Source organism: Mauremys mutica, chromosome 9 (assembly GCF_020497125.1).
Source record: "Mauremys mutica isolate MM-2020 ecotype Southern chromosome 9, ASM2049712v1, whole genome shotgun sequence".
In the NCBI taxonomy this organism is placed as follows: Eukaryota; Metazoa; Chordata; order Testudines; family Geoemydidae; genus Mauremys; species Mauremys mutica.
The window spans coordinates 47,991,091-48,011,653 of NC_059080.1; the positions used below are offsets into that span (position 1 = coordinate 47,991,091).

The 20,563-nt window shown below is 47.3% G+C and overlaps 1 protein-coding gene across 6 annotated transcripts in view; it reads right to left on the reverse strand.

Moving 5' to 3' along the window:
• Positions 1 to 20,563, reverse strand: part of KIF1A (kinesin family member 1A) — a 192,140-nt gene that overhangs the window by 75,960 nt on the left and 95,617 nt on the right. For 5 of the 6 annotated variants that reach the window (XM_045029646.1, XM_045029644.1, XM_045029645.1 and 2 more), the window contains exons 15-22: positions 16,766 to 16,845; positions 14,539 to 14,614; positions 8,498 to 8,577; positions 7,675 to 7,781; positions 4,810 to 4,893; positions 4,318 to 4,498; positions 4,096 to 4,168; positions 3,666 to 3,759 (exon numbers count right to left, since the gene is read on the reverse strand). In XM_045029646.1, coding sequence (XP_044885581.1) covers positions 3,666 to 3,759; positions 4,096 to 4,168; positions 4,318 to 4,498; positions 4,810 to 4,893; positions 7,675 to 7,781; positions 8,498 to 8,577; positions 14,539 to 14,614; positions 16,766 to 16,845 — 775 coding nt within the window. The remainder of the gene's footprint in view (positions 1 to 3,665; positions 3,760 to 4,095; positions 4,169 to 4,317; positions 4,499 to 4,809; positions 4,894 to 7,674; positions 7,782 to 8,497; positions 8,578 to 14,538; positions 14,615 to 16,765; positions 16,846 to 20,563) is intronic. The other variant, XM_045029643.1, reaches the window with a different exon arrangement.

The window sequence follows — 20,563 nt, forward strand, 5'->3', positions numbered from 1 at the left end:
TTCATTCAGCATTATTATCGTCCCCTTTGTGGCATTACACACACAGTGATACCACAGCTTTAGACACCTACAGTTATTTGATACTTTGATACTTAAATAGGGAAACTTTGGGGAAAGGGTGAGCCTATACAGGAAGGATGGGCTCCACCTAAACCAAAATGGAACCAGATTGCTGGCACTTAAAATTAAAAGGGTCATTGAGCAGTTTTTAAATTAAGGGCTGGGGGAAAGCCGACAGGTGCAGAGGAGCATGTGGTTCAGACAGAGACATCCCTTACGGGAGGATCTATTAATGGAGAATCTCTATGTCCTAGTGAGGAGCAGAGGATGGAAAATGATAAAATACAGGCAGGGTCTGATCAGAAACAGTCAAATAAAAGAGTCCCATTCAATGACATCGTGTAATGGCAGACAGCTAAAAGGAGACAAGTTTTTCAAGTGTTTATATACCAATGCTAGAAGTCTAAGTAATAAAATTGGTGAACTAGAGTGCCTCGTATTAAATGAGGATACTGATACAATAGGCATCATAGAAACTTGGTGGAATGAGGATAATCAATGGGATACAGTAATACCAGGGTACAAAATATATCGGAAGGACAGAACAGATTGTGCTGGTGGGGGAGTGGCATTATATGTGAAAGAAAGCGTAGAATCAAATGAAGTAAAAATCATAAATGAATCAAACTGTACCACAGAATCTCTATGGATAGAAATTCCATGCTCTAATAATAAGAATATAGCAGTAGGGATATATTACCGACCACCTGACCAGGATGGTGATAGTGACTGTGAAATGCTGAGGGAGATTAGAGGGCTATTAAAATAAAAAGCTTAGTAATAATAATGGGGGATTTCAATTATCCCCATATTGACTAGGTACATGTCACCTCAGGGAAGGGATGCAGAGATCAAGTTTCTTGACACCTTAAATGACTGCTTCTTGGAGCAGCTGGTCCTGGAACCCACCAGAGGAGAATATAGCTGGACTGCTTGATAATAGTGACCATAATATAATTAAATTTAATATTCCTGTGGCAGGAAAAACACCACAGTGGCCCAACACTGTAGCATTTAATTTCAGAAAGGGGAACTACACAATAATGAGGAGGTTAGTTAAACAGAAATTAAAGGGTATAGTGCCAAAAGTGAAAGCTCTGCAAGTTTTGTGGAAACTTTTAAAAGTCACCATAATAGAGGCTCAATTTAAATTTATACCCAAAATTAAAAAAAACATATAATTTTTTAAATTATAAATTAAAAAAAAAAAAGAGCCACTGTGGCTAAACAACAAAGTAAAGAAGCAGTGAGAGGCAAAAAGGCATCCTTTAAAAAGTGGAAGTTAAATCCTAGTGAGGAAAATAAAAAGGAGCATAAACACTAGCAAATGAAGTGTAAAAATACAATTAGGAAGGACAAAAAAGAATCTGAGGAACAGTTAACCAAAGATTAAAAAAAAATAGCATTTTTTTTAAAGTATATCAGAAGCAGGAAGCCTGCTAAACAACCAGTGGACAATCTAGGTGCTAAAGGAGCACTCAAGGATGATAAGGCCATTGCGGAGAAACTAAATGAATTCTTTGCATCGGTCTTCACGGCTGAGGCTGTGAGGGAGATTCTCAAACCTGAGCCATTCTTTTTAGGTGACAGATCTGAGGAACTGTCCCAGATTGAGGTGTCATTAGAGGAGGTTTTGGAACAAACTGATAAATTAAACAGCAATAAGTCATTAGGACCAGATGGTATTCACCCAAGAGTTCTGAAGGAACTCAAATGTCAAATTGCAGAACTACTAACTGTAGTCTGTAACCAATCATTTAAATCAGCTTCTGTACCAGATGAGTAGAGGATAGCTAATGTAGCACCAATTTTTAAAAAGGGCTCCAGAGGTGATCCCAGCAATTACAGGCCCATAAACCTGACTTCAGTACCGGGCAAACTGGTTGAAGCTATAATAAAGAACAATATTGTCATACATATAGATGTACATAATTTGTGGAGGAAGAGTCAACATAGTTTCAGTAAAGGGAAATCATGCCTCGCTAATCTACTAGAATTCTTTGAGGGGGGTCAACAAGCATGTGGAACAAGGGGATCCAGTGGACATAGTTTACTTAGATTTTCAGAAAGCCTTTGACAAGTTCCCTCAATAAAGGCTCTTATGCAAGGTAAGCTGCCACGGGATAAGAGGGAAGGTACTGTCATGGATTGGTAGCTGGTTAAAAGATAGGAAACAAAGGGTAGGTATAAATGGTCACTTTTCAGAATGGAGAGAGGTAAATAGTGGTGTCCCCCAGGGGTCTGTTGTAGGACCAGTCCTATTCAACATATTCATAAATGATCTGGAAAAAGGGGTAAACAGTGAGGTGGCAAAATTTGCCGATGGCACAAAATTACTATCAAGTATCAGAGGGGTAGACGAAGTGGGTATTCACCCACGAAAGCTCATGCTCCAAAACGTCTGTTAGTCTATAAGGTGCCATAGGACTCGTTGCTGCTTTTACAAAATTACTAAAGATAGTTAAGACCCAGGCAGATTGCGAAAAGCTACAAAGGATCTCTCAAAACTGGGTGACTGGGCAACAAAATGGCAGATGAAATTTAATGTTGATAAATACAAAGTAATGCACATTGAAAAGCATAATCCCAACTATACATATAAAATGATGGGGTCTAAATTAGCTGTTACCACTCAAGAAACAGATCTTGGAGTCATTGTGGATAGTTCTCTGAAAACATCCACTCAATGTACAGCGGTAGTCAAAAAAGCGAACAGAATGTTGGGAATAATTAAGAAAGGGATAGATTCTAGGACAGAAATATCATGTTGCCGCTATATAAATCCATGGTATGCCCACATCTTGAATACTGTGTGCAGATATGATCGCCCCGTCTCAAAAAGGATATATTGGAATTGGAAAAGGTTCAGAAAAGGGCAACAAAAATGATTAGGGGTTTGGAACGGCTTCTGTATGAGGAGAGATTAATAAGACTGGGACTTTTCAGCTTGGAAAAGAGACAGCTAAAGGGAGATATGATTGAGGTCTATAAAATCATGACTGGTGTAGAGAAAGTAGATAAAGGAAGTGTTGTTTACTACTTCTCATAACACAAGAACTAGGGGTCACCTAATGAAAATAACAGGCAGCAGGTTTAAAACAAATAAAAGGAAGTATTTCTTCACACAATGCAGAGTCAACCTGTGGAACTCCTTGCCAGAGGATCCTGTGAAGGCCAAGACCATAACAGGGTTCAAAAAAGAACTAGATAAATTCATGGAGGATAGGTACATCAATGGCTTTTAGCCAGGATGGGTGGGGATGGTGTCCCTAGCCTCTGTTTGCCAGAAGCTGGGAATGAGTGACAGGGGATGGATCACTTGATGATTACCTGTTCTGTTCATTCCCTCTGGGGTACCTGGCATTGGTCACTGTTGGAAGACAGGATACTGGGCTAGACAGACCTTTGGTCTGACTCACTAGGGCCATTCTTATAAGAGAGAGTCTCCTGCCGATACACCTGGATCTTCCGGACTTTCATCGTAACAGACCAGATCCCCGCTCCCCGGGCCATCAGGAAGTGTCATTGGCCAGCAAAACTGGAAAAGGCTCGTTCTCTCATGCACAATTTATTTCAGTCGCTCTCTGCTTTCACTGATCTTTTACCTTCATCTTCGGGTTCTTCCTCTTCCTCATTGGCCTCAGGATAATACCTGGAGTCCATCTGCTTCTGTAAAGCCTCCAGTTTACTCTCATAGTCCTGCGGGAAAGGGGGGAAGATAAGGAAATAATCCACAAACAACTGTCTTCTTTATTTTGACCACCCCCTTCCTGTACCAGGTCTCTCTTGATCCCCATAAAACTGAAAAATGGCTCCACTCCCTGTAGAAAACCAACCTACCCCCAGCTGTGTTCACTGGTCTAAAAGGCCCTGTGAGACGTGGACACACATGACATTTCCAGTCTAGGTAGCATCTTCAGAGGATGCAGATCCACCCTACTCATGTCAGCGCGCTATCCATTGTTCAGACTACAGACTCAATCCCAGTCTTGCTCTGATGAACGAGATAAGAAGCAGAATGTGTGTGCCACCTACCAGCCTCTGCTGCTCAAGAAGATAGTTGGCCTCTTCTCTCTCTTTGCGGTATTGGTCCTCCAGTTCCTGAAGCCTGGGAAGAATTAGGAAGGACAAAATGACAAACCTGGACAGATCCAGTTACTGGCTGACACCCCATTTCCTTCCCTTCTGCTCCACCTCTCCATATTCCCCCTCCCTCCATGATCCCTCATCTCCTCTGCCTCCCCCATGCCTACTCACCTCTGCTCCATCTCCTGCTTCATGTCAATGCCTTGTTTCTCCAGCAGCTCTCGCTGCGCGAAGGCCCAGTCCACTGGCTCCGCAGGGGTCTCTGCACATGGGGTCCGCTCCCGCTCCTGGCGAGCCTGCTCAGGGTGGTTGAATCGGAACACGTGGCTCTTCCCCATGATGATGCGGTTTCCTTGGGGAGGGCAGTTTAATAGTTAACCAATGAGGTCTCCAGTATACGCAGGAACCCCAACTCAGTGGCAAGAGTTGCACAGCAGGATTTCCACCAACAAGGCCTCTCGTGTCCCATGACTTATGCCCTGATTCAACAGAGGACTTGAGCATGAGTAGCCCACTGACTATCCCCCACTGTCACTGCACTGATGCCGCTAGACTAGAACCACCATCTGCCCTGGTATGCTTCTATAAGGGGATCGATGTGGGTCAGTGGTTAAAGCAGTCTGTCAGTGCTGAGTCAATCACCCCCTCTGAAGCACGACCTACCAGATCGCAGGACACTGGGTTCCATCACTTTTTTGCCATTGACGTAGGTGTCGGCCCCTTCGCAAGGTTCTAGTGTCACCACTACTGCGGGAAAGGCATAGGAGAGAGAAAGAGACAGGAGAAGACATGTGAAGGACAGCAGAGGCCTGAAGGGCTGCTGGTCTCTTGATCTCATTGGAAATGTTGGCTGTGCAGGCCCTATGGGCTGCGATAGGCAGGGAGGGCTGTTTGTTTAGCATCTTGATGCCAGTGGACACCCTGCTCCAGACGTGGAGCTGGGCCCAACAAATACAACAAGGTTGTATTTCAAAAGTGCCAGTGGAATTTAGGAGTGCGTCTTTCTGAAAATCAATGGGGCTGGTGCTCCTAAACCCCTGAGGTGCTTTTGAAGATCTCCCCCTCTATCTATATTTTAGTTATAAATATCAGGTTACTTTCCATATGTTCCCACAGAGCAGGCCTACACCACCTTCTTACCCCCATTATTTCACTGGCATTGATTGTCTCTTCCATGCCAAAGTCCAGCCTGGATCTGCACACTGCAAACTACCTGCCATCAGTCCTTGAGCATTAATCACGAGAGCCAGAATATGCCCCGCTCCCTCCCATGTCACAACTAGTCCCAGACAGCCTGGGGGCTGCTCACAGAACAAAGCACTATGTAGCACGTGTAAGAGGGGACAGCACATGATGCTGAGTAAACAGAGGGACCCTAGGATGCCCAGGGATCTGTGAGTTGCATTATTTGTTCTCTAGTCACTCGGTGAGAAGTACCCTCCAAACTGGACGTTATATTGTGATACTGCCACCTGCTGGCCAATTTGTCAAGCTAGGCTGCATGAGATTCCTCGACAGAGTGAAACAGGGATTGGGCCACTCCAGACTTTAACAATCCATTGCTTTTGCATGCCAGTGGGTTGCCCACCTCATTGCTGCTGCAGGTGGGAGGAGGGGCAGGAAAGCAGTCTCTATCCCTAAACCTGTAGTGATTTTATAGGACACTGCCAGCAAACCTGTATTATGTTGAGTCAGCCAGGCTGCCACTCTTCTTGGCGTCATCAATTTTATATTAGTAACAACCTCCCGTCACAGCACTGAGGAAACACCCACCAGTAACCTGAACCCGAACCCTGCTGCCTGCCTGTCTTCTCTCCTCTTGAGACTGCCCACTGGGTGCAGCAGGCTAAGGAATCTCTGTCTGCCGCACCACATGATTTACAATGTTTACATGAACTACAACCGTTCTGACTGGGCAAAGGGAAATGATCGTGCCTGAGCCAGACACATAGGTGCTGTAACTAGGGATGCTGGGGTCTAAGTCCCCTCTAAGCTACGAGGCTGCCCAGCAAGCTATCAAGTGCCGTACACTTCAGGTGTCCCTTCCCCCACTGTTGCGCTACTCCTGCCCTTTGCCTCTGGCCAGCTCCCGGGAGCCTCCTGCTTGCTGTGCAGAGCGTGGGGGAGGAGAGGAGACTGCTGATGTCAGGGTGTCCCCCGCCCCTGTACCCCATCTCCACAGAGCAAGGGGGGGACACGACAGGGCTCAGGACAATGCTGGCTGGCAACTGTTGCTGTGTCTGAACAAGCAGGGAGCAGGCTTCAGACTGCTGAGTGCCAATCTACTTAAAGGGGCAGCGTGTCTCTCTCTGTGTGTGGTTCAATGGCTCTCAGCACCCCCACTACACCAATTGTTCCCGCACCCCAGGCATAGTGTGGAGGGAGCCACAATTCAAATCTCCAGCCTCACTCCTACTCTACCAACACAGCTCCTGACCTAAAGCAGCCTCCACTGTTTCAGTCCTGAGCCCCCGGCCCCCCAACTCTGACAAAGCAGAGCAGAGCCCTGACCTGCAGTTTCACTTGCTGACTCATTTCAACCAATAGAATTGAAGTACTGAAATGAACTAGAGGGAGGGAGTGATGACTGGCTGTGCTACCTCTGATGTCACCACTGCTCCACTGCCTGAGTACCAAATGGGCACAAGGTGAAAATCAGGCCTAGTCGCCAGTCACCATATTGAACAATATGCTTCCCTGTGCATCTCAGACTGCGAACAGCAAAATGCCACTGAGCTGAGTGCTAGGCCTCACTCTGCTTGGCTAGTGACATCTACCACTGATTCTAGGGGTTGGACCATGCTCCCATCAAAGCTACAAAACACGTTCTGAAAGACTGTGCACAGGCACAGATTTGACAAGGAAGAGATTAAGAAAAAAACAGAGCCTGAGTCTCTGGCCTTTCCGCAAATCAATCCCAGAGATTTACCCCCCCGCTTCCTGTGAGCAGGCAAGTTTGCACTCGTTTTGCAGGAGGGATAGCCTCAGACAATGCAGAATGTCTTCAGCAAGGGATTCAGCCTCCCTTTCTTTTCTTTTCTTTTCTTTCACACCCATCTTCTCTTCTTCCTGATTTGCCTTACAGAATAGCCTCTATTAGCAATTCCCTTCACTTCTGACAGTGGTGCGGCTATGGAAGGCAACAGTGCCGTACCAATGCTCCGCACTGCTAGCTGCCTTTCAAGGGGTGTGACTGGGGAAGCTGGCACAGCCAGGAGATTGGTCTGACTGTGCTTCAACAAGTGCAAGAAAGGAAATAGGAATGACCCAACCCAGGAGACAGGTGGCGATATCACAGCACATCCTGCGAAGGCTGTATTCCCACACACCCCACCTTGACAAGTAGATAGAGAGGAGCTACTCCATGCCTCTTGACAGGCATCAGTGCCCCAGTCCTCCTGGATGTAAGTAGAAGCTGGGGTGCCCTGGCTGCAAACACTAAGAAGGAGCTGCAGGTAGCCAGGTATGTGACTGAACTGGGGAGAGAGCACAGAGTGTGGACGTGTGAGGCTGTCTGTCCGAGGGTACCTTCGCCACCGGCTTTGGTGTTGCTGCGGAAAATGCAATGCTCTTCCTTAATGAAGTGTCCGCTCAGCACGATGTCCTGCCTCCTCTCTGCGTCCTCTCGGCCGACCCTGCGGGCAGACACAGACTTAATGGAGTTCCCTGGCAACAATGCACCAGGTTTCAGGCCGCTGGCAGCAGCGCACTCAAAGGGCCTGATCCAAAGCCCACTGGTCATTCCATCTACTTAAATGGGCTTTGGATCCAGTCCTGGGAGATCCTCAGTGGGCAGCCAGGCCAACATCTTAATTGGAAGCTGTCATGGGGAAACATGACTTTTCACATGCCAGTATACACTAGCTAACGCATCCCTTCCAAGTGGTGGAATTAGACTCTGCATCTGCTCTCTCCCCCTGCCCACCCAGGGTCTGTTCCCCCTTCACAGTACGCCTGGGTAGTGTAGGGCCATGGCTTCTGCAGATCCCCAAGATGGGACATTCTTCCACAAGGATAGGCTGCCCAGCTCCCCTTCACAGGGCAGCACATTAAATCCATGGGAACACATCAATTAGATTCCCCTTCAGTTCACTTCTCTGGGAAGGCCAGCCTGACCCAGGGACCACGCAGAGGGCAGGTCTGCAATTGTTCTGTAGTATGAGGTCCCTTTGCCACTGGTGACCTGAGTTTGATAGCAACAGAGCACCAATACCTGGTTCAGCAGTGAATGAGGAGGAGAGGGCGATCCCATGCCCTGGGGCTGCCCTGCACTCATACAACCAGAGTCTGATGCTGTTCATTTCAGCAGACACACTGGTGCTACATGATTCTGTGGCGGTTACACCCTCACCTGGTTATCCCATCCTTAATGTAGTACAGAAGGCATTCAGACATCAGCGGGTCCTCATTGAGATTGACCAGGTGAGGCGTCTGGGAGGGAAAGAGACAACGGGTGTCAAAGGCATCCTCGGTATACATGCCAGACACAGAGCCATGTCCCAGGACAGCCCTGCCCTTGAAAACACACCCACCTGACAGGCTGCTCCACTGCCTTGAGCCCCCACTCCTGCCCCAGCATAATTCCGGGAGAGAACATTTGGGGTAGGGTGTGACACTGTGTACCTCGGGGGAACATCCAACACCCCATGTTCATCCTTGTAAAATGATTGTGTGGTATCCAATACAAAGTTTGTTATGTTGAGTGTCTTCAGAAGGCTCATGATGCACTGAGCATGGTTGTTATAGTGATGTTATAGTAGTTGTTCTAGTAATGTTATAGGTTATAATTTCATGTATATAGTTATGAGGCTGAAAATGTGTCCTCATGGTTTAAAATAAGCCCAGGCAAAAACTCTCCAAGAGGTGAGAGGCAGTTCAGACCTCATCACATCTGTATGGGACAAACCCAGCCCTAAAGGATGCTGACCTAGACAGCAACAAAAGAATCTGTTGGACTCTCGAGGGAGTCACCCTGCTGGGAGCAGCTTACATGCCAGAGGCTGTGCGTGAACAGCCCAGGAGTGGGGGTTCTCACAGCAGTGCAGGGTAAGGCTGGCTCCCAGAGCCAAGGATTGGAGTGGCCTAGCAGATCACCGGTCCAGATAACACCAGAGGGGAATGTCAATAAGGATTTTCAAAGGTGGAAAAAGAGAGTCAGATGCCCAACACCCACTGACATTCACTGGGCTTCTAACTCCTTTGACAGTCCCTGCCTCCCTGAACAGTGCCTCACAAGCTGATTAAAAATCAAAACAGAAGCAGGAACAGCAGAGCTGGGGCCTGGCTCCCCTGTGCCCTGCATCTCACCAGGCCATTTACTTTCATGCCAAGGAGGCATATCAGGCTTTCTATTCACAGCAAGCTACATTCACACCCGCTTTGCACAGGTGCCAGTGACGGTGCCACATGGGGGTGCAGGAAATCAGGTCTGTTCAGCATTGACATTGCTTCTCTAATTGGCTTGGAAAATGTTAAGAAATTTGCCTCAGCTGTCTAATACCACCCTGCATTTGAGTAAAAGTCAAGTGGGTCGTGTGAGCCAAGGGGCATGGACGTACTACTGTAACACAGGAGGGCCTACTACATCCTGGAGCCGAGATTCCTGAATTCACCAGCACATGGTACAGCAGCTTCTTTATTCAATTACAGCCAGCCAAGTCCTCCCATGGCACAACTAACGCACCCCCAAATGGCCAAGGAGCAACCGTACTGCTAGGAGGAAGCGCTCAGTGCTGGCATTTTAGCTGCCCGAAGCAGAGTACTTCTGAGAGTAGGCTCACACTGTTATAATCTTACACCTGATTGATCCCTTGTGGGAGATCCTCTAAAATCACAACCATAAAACCAGTCTAAATAGCATGCAAAGAGGATCGGAAACTGACCCTCATGCAAGGACAAACAGTTAATACACACTGAGGAGTGGAAGGGTTGTTTATTAAAAGATGAAGATCACAGACCTCAAGCAATTCCTGATTTATAGGATTAGGTGATTCCTGAGTTGGGTTCCTAGACCCTCAGTCCCTGCCTCACAGGAAGAGAGCCCCGAGATGCATAAGTAGAAAGAATCAGTTACTGAGAGCTTGGCTACACTTGCAAGTTAGAGCGCATTAAATCAGCCCCGAGCACCCTAACTCCTGAGGTGTCCACACTGGCAAAGCACTTAGAGCGCCTGGACCCCGCAGCTGGAGCGCCCCTGGTAATCCACCTCCATGAAAAGCATAGAGCTTGCTGCGCCCTGGCTGAAACACCGGAGTGTCAGTGTGGATGACGTGTTGTATTATTGCACTGTGATTGGCCACGAGAAATGTCCCATAATCCCTTGAAGTCAAGTGGCCACTTTGGTCATTGTTTTGAACTTGGCTGCAGGCATGTGGATATCCCCTTTCAAAGCTCCATTTCTGACAGCCGGCATGCTTATCTGCTCCGGGACACAAAGCAAACCATTACTGTGGAATGCTGCTTCTGCAGAGGCAGGCGTTTGTGCTTGTGTGTGAGAGAGAGGTGGGGGGGGGGGCTGATGTCAGGGTTTCCCCCTGCCACTGTCTGAATTTGCAAGACAGCATGCTGACACACTGCCCCCCAAAACACACTGTCTCTCCCCCCACATACCCACAACACAAACTCTGTCACATTCCACCCCCCCATTTGAAAAGCACACTGCAGTCACCTGCACACTGGGATAGCTACCACAATGCACTGCTCTCTGTGGCATTGCAAGAGCTGCTAATGTGGCCACACCCCTGTGCTTGCACCTGACAGTGTGAACACACTGTAGTGCTCTCTCTGCAGCTGTCTCCAAGGGCTGGTTTAACTCCCAGCATCTACATCTGCAAATGTAGCCAGAGCCTAGGTCTATCTGACAATTGGGAGTAGCCAAAATGTCTCTTCTGCATCCTCCACCCAATCTACTAAAGCCTGGTCGCAACAGATGATGAGGTCGCTTCTTTCCTCCTCCCCCTCACTGAGCTGGCTTCTTCCACTTCTTCCTCTCACTTTCTCATCTAGATCTTCCTGCTTTGCAGCCTGTGTTAAGCTAACCCTTGCAGCTTTGGCTTCGCCCTGGGACATCAGGTCTAACTTGGGGAGGACTGCTAAGGTGGTTTTTGTTAGGATATTGCACAAGTGTCTGTGGACAAGAATCTCTAACGCCTACATAAAATTCATCTCCTCATGCTGTATTGGGCATCTGAATAAGTGGCTTGATTTTCAGAGTTCTGAGCTCTGATTAACTACCCCACAACTCAACAGGAGTTGCGAGGTGCACAGCACTTTCTGATTTATCCAGATGCCCAAATATGGAGTTAAGTGCTTTGTTATAGGGATCCATTTTTGTAAAAGGCCTTGCTTTCTCTCTTTACCCATCTAGTTAAGTGTTAAATTAGACACCTGTTGCCTGGGTATCTAATGGTACTTATATGGCCCCTTTATTATAGCACCTAAGCACTCCACCATTTCTAGTGTATTTACCCTCCAAACACTGCAGGAGATAGATGTGACACTGTACCTCGGAGGAATACCCAGCACCCCCATGTTCATCCTTACAATATGCTTGTGTGGTATCTAATATGAAGTTTGTCATGTCAAGTGTCTTCGGAAGGCTCATGATCATAGAGAATCACAGTATACTGGGGTTGGAAGGGACCTCAGGAGGTCATCTAGTCCAATCCCCTGCTCAAAGCAGGACCAATCCCCCGACAGATTTTTGCCCCAGATCCCTAAATGGCCCCCTCAAGGATTGAACTCACAACCCTGGGTTTAGCAGGCCAATGCTCAAATCACTGAGCTATCCCTCCACTGAGCATTGTTGTTATGGTAATGTTATAGTAATGTTATAGGTTGTAATTTCATGTATATAGTTATGAGGCTGAAAATGTGTCCTCATGGCTTAAAACAAGCCCAGGCAAAAACCCTCCAGGATCAGAGGGGCAGTTCACACTTCATCAGGGCATGTATGGGACAAACCCAGCCCAGCCTCACAGGAACAAAGGACACTGGCCTAGGCAACAACAAAGGATCTGTTGGACTCTCGAGTGAGTCACCCCCCCGCCCTTTGGTCAGTTTGGCATTGCGATGAGGTAATGTTCACCTGACTCTGAAGGGTGGGGGGGCAAAGCCAAGAGGGAAGAAAGGACATGATAAAGGGAGAGACGTTTGCCATGCTCTTCCTCTCTCTTCCACCTCCATCTACAGACATCACCACCAAGCAACTGAAGCGCTGATCAAAGGGGAGAGCCTGGCTGAAGAGCAACCAGCCAGCCTGTGGTGAGAAGCATCTAAGTTTGTAAGGGCATTGAAAGTGTTAAGATCAGTTTAGGATGCATTTTGCTTTTATTTCATTTGACCAAATCTGACTTGTTATGCTTTGACTTATAACCACTTAAAATTTATCTTTGTAGTTAATAAATCTGTTTGTTTATTCTACCTGAAGCAGTTAATTTGGTTTAAAGCATGTCAGAGACTCCCCTTGGGATAACAAGCCTGGTACATATCCATTTCTTTGTGAAACTGACGAACTCATATAAGCTTGCAGAGTCCAGCAGGCATAACTGGCCACTGCAAGACGGAGGTTCCTAGGGTTGTGTCTGGGACCAGAGATATTGGCTAGTGTCATTCGGCTGCACAATCCAATCCAAGGAGCAGCTTAGATGCCAGAGGCTGTGTGTGACCAGCCCAGGAGTGGGGGTTCTCACAGCAGAGCAGGGTAAGGCTGGCTCCCAGAGTCGAGGACTGGAGTGACCTAGCAGATCACTGGTCCGGATAACACCAGAGGGATAACATCACAGTAGGAAAGTGCTGCTCCCCCATTTTAGACATGGCAACTGAGCCTAAATGAGCTACTTGCCCATGGTCACACAGGTGATCTGATGGAGCATGAAATTGAACCGGGTTTCCTGCATCCCAGGTTAGTGTTCTAACTCATCCTTCATCTCTGACCTCCCACCTCTCCTTTCCCCCCCGATTCTACAGAACCGTTATGTTGTAATTTCGAGGGGAGCCTCTTTCCTGTCTCACCCCATGCCAGCCACAGCTGGGTGGGCACAGCGTTAGTACACAGGAAAAGTGGGTGTCCTCTAGAACTTGAGAAGAGACCCTATAAGAAACATCTCATCCACCTGCCAGAGCTGCCTGTCGGGCCCCCACTCTGCCCCCGACCCTGGTTGAAGCATGAAGGGACATATGAATTGTTAGCGCATCAGGCATGTAAATCTCTTGTGACACCGGCTACAACAATCCCATGCAAATGCCTGTTCTCAATTTCAGATGACATTGTAAACAAGAAGCGGGCAGCATTATCTCCTGCAAATGTAAACAAACTTGTTTGTCTGTGCGATTGGCTGAACAAGAAGCAGGACTGAGTGTACTTGTAGGCGCTAAAGTTTTACATTGGTTTATTTTTGAATGCAGTTATTTTATGTACATAATTCTATATTTGTACAACTTTCATGATAAAGAGATTGCACTACAGTACTTGTAGTGGTGGAATTGAAAAATACAATTTCTTTTGTTTTTTACAGTGCAAGTATTTGTAATAAAAAATAAATATAACGTGAGCACTGTACACTTTGTATTCTGTGTTGTAACTGAAATCAATATATTTGAAAATGTAAAAAAAATCCTAAAATATTTAAATAGTATTCTATTATTGTTTAACAGCGTGATTAATCATGATTAATTTTTTAATCGCACAATTAATTGCGATTAAGTTTTTTAATCATTTGACAGCCCTAATAACAACAATAATGTATAATATATAGTGCCCAACCACAGCTCCTGAGTATGCAAGCGATTGGGGGCAGGAACAGAGGTTTCCTAGAAAGCCTGGCACACTTTGGGACACTTCTACGGCATTAATAATAATTCAGCATCTTAAACCCACGATTAAGGCCTTGCATACTCCATGGCAAATTGGACTTAAATCCTGCACTAAGGAATCCCTGGATTTTACATCAACCTGGTGTGCCAGACAGCTAATTCAGGGGCTACTTCATTTACACTGGAAAATTGAGGTTTTTAATAAGCTGCATCGAAAAAGAAATCATACAATCAATCATTCCAGGAACCCCAGGTTATTTTATTTTGACAGTAAATTCTCCATCTGGAGAAGTGTGGCAGGCATTTTAGGACTGGGAAGGGAAAATCAGCTGGATGTTTCTATTAAAACAATCAGCAGTGAAACAGTGAACAGGGTTGATGTTTAAAGTGTAATTTTTATATTTCAGAGTCAACTGAGCTAGAGGGGGCAGTTCACACGTCTCAGAGCTTTTCAGAAATGAGCTGGACTAATAGGAATTTAGCAGGGAGGTATTTTCCAAGTGCTGCTGCTGGGCAGTAGGCATATTTTTAGAAGGATCTGATTGGCCTGGTGGAAGAGATTAAAGGAATCCTACCTACCTTTTTAGGAGAGAACACACCCAGTGTGCCTCCATCTTCTCTCATGGCGACGCCCATTTCTGCCAGCAAAGCTTCCCTGAGCAACAGCAAAAGCAAAAGTCTGTCAAAATAGCCTGTGTTGTTAGTTTTTTGCATCAAAGCAGCCCCTAGAGAAGCCAACTGAGATCAGGATCCCACTGTGCTAAGGGCTGCACAGACACAGACCCTGCCTCGAAGCGCTCACAGTCCAACTGGAAACAAGGTGAATCTAGTGCATGGAACAAACCAACGGAAGGAGGAGGGTGAAGGTGGAGGAGGGTAAGCATGAGAGGAACATGTGTTTACACAGACTAGCTATGGGCTTTGCTAAATATTTGTATAGTGCTTAGGAAAATGACCCCCATTATGAGAGTTCAATTAAACAATTAAATCAATAAAGAATATTAATGATTTCAGTAATGCCAGTTCTTTGAAGCCCTCTAAATTAAGGCAGACATTCCATTTATAATATTTAGTTAGTACCAGCTATTTGAGGATCTGAAAGCACCTTATAAACATTAATGAAGTAAGACTCAGCTGTGAAGCAGGATAGTACTATTAGCTCCATGTTACAGATGGGGGAAAATCAAGGCAGAGAGAGATTAAATAACTTGTAGGAGGTCATGAAGAAAGCTTGTAGACTGATTTGGTGCCTTACCAACAGGACCATCCACCTCTTCCTTTTGGAGGGTTGATCACTGTATTGAAATGGTTGTACGGGGACTTTATCTTCTCTTTCTCTCATCTCATTCACTTCTAAAATGTACCTGTCCCCTCACCCCTGACTGCCTCTGGAAAAGGGGCTGTGGGCATTGTGACGTTGCACTTCATAATGTTTTATGGAAATATGCTTATGAGTGTGAATATAATATAACTGGAATATGCTTTATGCAAAAGGTCTCTTGTAAGGTATCATTACAAAGCTTATAATGTACTGAGTGTGTTCATTCTATTTGTATGAATGTATCATTCTTGTATCTGAAACTAGGAATATGAAGTGTAACTCTGAGGTCCTATTGTAATTATGCGAAGTGTGAGCCATTAATGGTGGTTTGGAAGCTTGATTGCTCCCATTGACTAGGACAATTGGTTGTAAATGGTCTGTTTACTTGCAAACCTTCCTGTGCATGTGTGGGCCAGCCCAGGAAGAATGGAGGCTGGGGTTTCAGAGGACATGTGACCATGTCACATGATGCTGGAATCCATTTTAAACCTGGTGCTTTTCCATTTAGGAGGAGGGGTGGGGACCCAGAGAAACAAAAGGTTCCCATCTTGTGCCAAAGCCATAAAAGGGGGAGGAACAGAACAAAGGGGGCTGCCAGTCATTAGAAAACCCCTAGTTTCCACCTAAGATGTCTGCTGAAACTAACAAGGGGAAGGGATTGGACCCAGACTAGGAAGGAGTCTAATCTGTGAAAGAAGCTTATTGGAGCATCTCTGAGGGTGAGATTTTACCTGTATCAGTCTCTTAATGTATTAGGCTTAGACTTGCGTGTTTTTGCTTGGTGACTTACTTTATTCGGTCTGTCATTACTTGAAACCACTTAAATACTACTTTTTATACTAAATAAAATCACTTTTGTTTATTAATTAACCCAGAGTAAGTGATTAATACCTGGGGGAGCAAACAGCTGTGCATTTCTCTCTATCAGTGTTATAGAGGGTGGACAATTTATGAGTTTACCCTGTATAAGCTTCAGACAGAGTAACTGGTTGTCTGGGTGCTGGAGACAGGTGACCTGCTCAGCAGTTTTTGGTTAAAGTCTGCAGCTTTGGGGGCATGGACCAGACCTGGGTCTGTGTTGCAGCAGACTAGTATGTCTACCTCAACAAGGCAGGGTTCTGGAGTCCCAAGCTGGCAGGGAAAACAGGCTCAGAGGTAATCTCAGCACATCAGGTGACAGTCCCAATGGGGTCTCTGACCTAACACGTCACAGGCATGTGTTGTGTCAGCATAGCTGGGTCTATGCAAAGCCCCCTACAGGAGTCATCAGTAGAGGAGGAGTGCCAGCCATGCTTTTGACAAAACTGGGGCATGGCCCGATGGTCTCACTATCCTGGCTCTTCCTGGCTGCTGACGTCACTACAACCAGCACAGGCAGATGAACTGACCCCAGGAAACCCCCATGAAGGGAAGGTACAAAGGTGACATAAAGTGAACTGGACACTGAGTGAATGGGTCTTGCAGACATCACTACTGTACACTCACCTCTCCATGCGGATTGCTTCTGTCCTCCGCAACTTTTCTTCCCAGGTCTCGTTCAGCTCAGCAATGATCTTCTCTGTTTCCTGGTGAGCAGAGTTTAAATGTTAGTATTTTGTGACTGCTGTCACCTTTGGTAACAGAACTGCAAATGCTCTTTTAGGCTTTGCTCCGGAATCTCTGTTCTACGGAAGTCACAGTCACAGCGGCATTTATTAAGTCACACCACACAATGATCTTGCATAACGGACACAAATGAGACAGCTCTGTTTCCTGGCTGCAGAATGTGAATCCCAGTTCCAGGCTGGTTTCAATGTAAAGCACCCCTCAGGGAAAAGGCAGGATAAGAGGTTTTTCAACAAACCCTTACACCAGTCACAGTGTTTGAAGACAACATGTTAGGAAAGCAGATGACCCTCGGGCCTGCCATTCAGCGCTGGGCAGGACTGGGCCCACACTGTGTCCTGATGGCTCTACTGTTAAACCAGCATCAGTGATGGCTTCAGCAAAACTCTCCCAATAGTGAGTTTGTTAGCTACCTGTCACTACCAAGCCATGAGGGGAAGTACAACCTCTCACCTTTTGGGAGTGCATCGCTAGACTCAAGATGGTCTTTTTAGCCTTCCAGCAGAGTAGCGAATAAAATACGTACATAAAACATCAGGCCAAGATTTTCAGAAGCGCCCACTGATTTTGGGTGCCTTGATTTTGAGTTGCAACACTTTAGAGGAGCCTGATTTTTAGACAGCATTAAGCACACTCCCTCTGAAAATCTCTAAATTCAAATTTAACTGTAAGAGGTCCAAAATTGGGCAATGAAAATCATGGGTTGCTTTTGAAACTTTTGGCCTAGAAAAAGACAGTTACTAAACTTTTTGTGACTGTTGTTCTTCGAGATGGGGGGTTGCACATGTCCATTTCGAGTTAGGTGTGTGCGCGCCCTGAGCATCGCTGTCAGAATTTTTTCCCTTAGTGGTATCCATCGAGCTGGCTCCAGTGCCCCCTGGTGCCACAAGCTCATAGCACTGGTACAAGGGGCCCTGCTGAGCTCTGCCGAGCCTGTGTCCCTCAGTTTCTTCTTACTGACCACTCTGAGAGCAGGGACGGTGGGTGGGTCTTGCTTGCACATGTCCAGTCCAAGTTAAGTGACTCACAAGCAGTTGCATCGGAGGTGGACTCGGAGTTCAAGGACTGCAACACCACTTGGCGAAAGCGTGCATCGTCTCTGGCCTGCTGGGTGAGGGCATAGTGCAATGAGAACGTGTGCACTGAAGACCAGGTTGCTGCCTTACAGATATCCAGAATGGGAACCTGCACTAGAAAGGCCGCGGAACTGGCCTGGAACCTCCTGGAGTGAGCAGTGAGATTCGGCGGAGGAGGAATGCCTGCGAGATCATAACAAGTTTGGATACATGATGTAATCCAAAATGAAATCCTCTGAGTGGGGATGGGGAGCCCCTTCATTCTTTCAGCTATCGCTATGAAGAGCCGCGGTGACCTGGGGAACGGTTTTGTCCTCTGCATATAAAACACCAGAGCCCGTCTAACACCCAAAGAGTGCACGCATTGTTCCTCCCTATATGTATGAGGCTTTGGATAAAAGGCAGGCAGAAAAATAGTTTGGTTGCAGTGGAACTGAGACACCACCTTTTGCAAGAACCTTGGGTGAGGCCATAGTTGCACCTTGTCCTTAAAGAAGATAGTGCATGGGGGCTTTGATACCCTCCTGGCCGAAATAATTGCCACTAGAAAGGCTACCTTCCATGACAGGTGAAGCAACAAACATGTCGCTAGTGGCTCGAAGGGTGGCCCTGTCAATCTGGAGAGAACCAGGTTCAAATCCCATGACACAATTGGCTTCCTCATCTATGGGAATACCCTCTCTGGACCTCTGAGGAAACAGATCATCTCCTCATAGGAGAATACCGGCTTGTTGTTGATCTTTGAATGGAATGCTGAGATGGCGCCAGGTGGACCTTAATCAAGGAGAGGGCCAGCCCCTGCTCTTTCAGGGACAGAAGGTAGTCAAGGATGAGTTGCAACATAGATTGCATTAGTGGGACTCCCCATTCAGAAGATCAGAGGGAGAAACGCTTCCACTTCAACTAGTACATTGCCCTTGTGGATGGCTTCCTACTGCCCAGGAGAACTTTATGGATCTGCTCCGAACAAGCCAGTTCATCAGGATTTAGCCATAAAGATTCCAGGTCCTCAGGTGCAAAGAGCTGAGGTTTGGGTGAAGCAAATGTCCATGGTCTTGCGAGATTAAGTCCAGATGAAGCGGAAGCTCGATCAGTGTCTCCCAGGAAAGATGGAGAAGCATGGTGTAACAGTGTTGTCTGGGCCACTGTGGCAGGGCAACGACTCATTGGCATGGCACCTCCTGCTGGTCGTCCATGGAATTAGCTCTTTCCAGCCCGGAGTGCTCTCTGCGGGCTGGCGTCTCACCTGCCGCTGGCCCCCGTGTCCATCTCGGACCCAGGTGCCCTTCTATGTCAGGGTTCTGCTCCCGCTGTAACCCACAAGCTGGGTCTCCCCACCCAGGGGAAACCCCAACCCTCTATCCCCACCTTGCCTCCGTGGCTACTGCCAGTCATCAACTAGCCCCTGCTCCCTGGGGCAGACTGCAGTCTGTAAACCACTCATCATCGGCAAGGGGGTCGGACCAGCTGCCTCTGCCTATATCTGGGCTGCCCCTCTGCAGCCCTAGTACCCTTTTGTGGGCCCTTAACTTGGCCTGCAGCCTGGGGCTTTGCTCTGCTGGAGCTCCCCAGCTCCCTCTGCCCTTCCCCAGCACTGCTCCACCCTAGGTACCCTCCTCAGCTTCCCAGGCAGCCAGGTCCTTCTCTCTCTAGAGCCAAAGAGAGAGTGTCTCCTTTGTCCTTCTGGCCCACTGCCCTCTTATAAGGGTCGGCTGGGCTCTGATTGCACTGACTACAGCTGTGGCTGGTTTCCCAATCAGCCCAGCTTTTCCCCTGCCACAGCCCTCTCCCAGGGCTGTTTTAAACCGCTCAGGGCAGAAGCAGGTTAACCACCCCGTTACAGCCACGCTGGAGCTATCAGTATGACTCGAGCTTGGTCCCGCTTGATCTTTGTCAGCACCCTGTAGATCAGCGAGATGGGTGGAAAGGCGTAGAGCAGATGAGATGACCAGGGCAGCAGAAAAGCATCTGTGATTGACCCAGGACTGTGACCTCTCAGGGAGCAGAACTGCTGGCACTTCCTGTTCATGTGGGTGGCAAATAGGTCTATATGGGGAAACCCCCATTTGCGGAAGATATCCATTGTGACATCTGGGTGCAGTGACCACTCATGGTGAGTGGAGAAGGACTTGCTGAGGTGATCCACGATATGGTTTTGAACCCCTGGCAGATATAAAACTTTGAGCTCGATGGTGTGGGCGATACAAAATTCCCATAGATCAGCTGCCTCTTGACATGGGAGGAAGAACGAGTCCCGCCCTGCTTGTTGATGTAATACATGGCTGATGTATTGTCCATGAGAACTGATGCTGTCAAGGTCATAATGTGGGGCAAGAACGCTTGGCAAGCAAGCCAGACTGCCCTGAGCAACTTGATGCTGATATGGAGAGAAAGTTCCTCCCTGGATCACAGACCTTGAGTCCTAAGGTGTCCCAGGTGGGCTCCCCAGCCCAGAGCCAAGGCATTGGAAAGCAGATGAAAAGATGGCTGGGGTCTTGTGAAGGGAATCCCTTCGCAGACCGTCCGGTGATCCAACCACCATGTCAAGGAGCGGAGGATGGGGGGTGGCACCAGGATTGCCCTGTTCAAGTGGTGCCTGGGA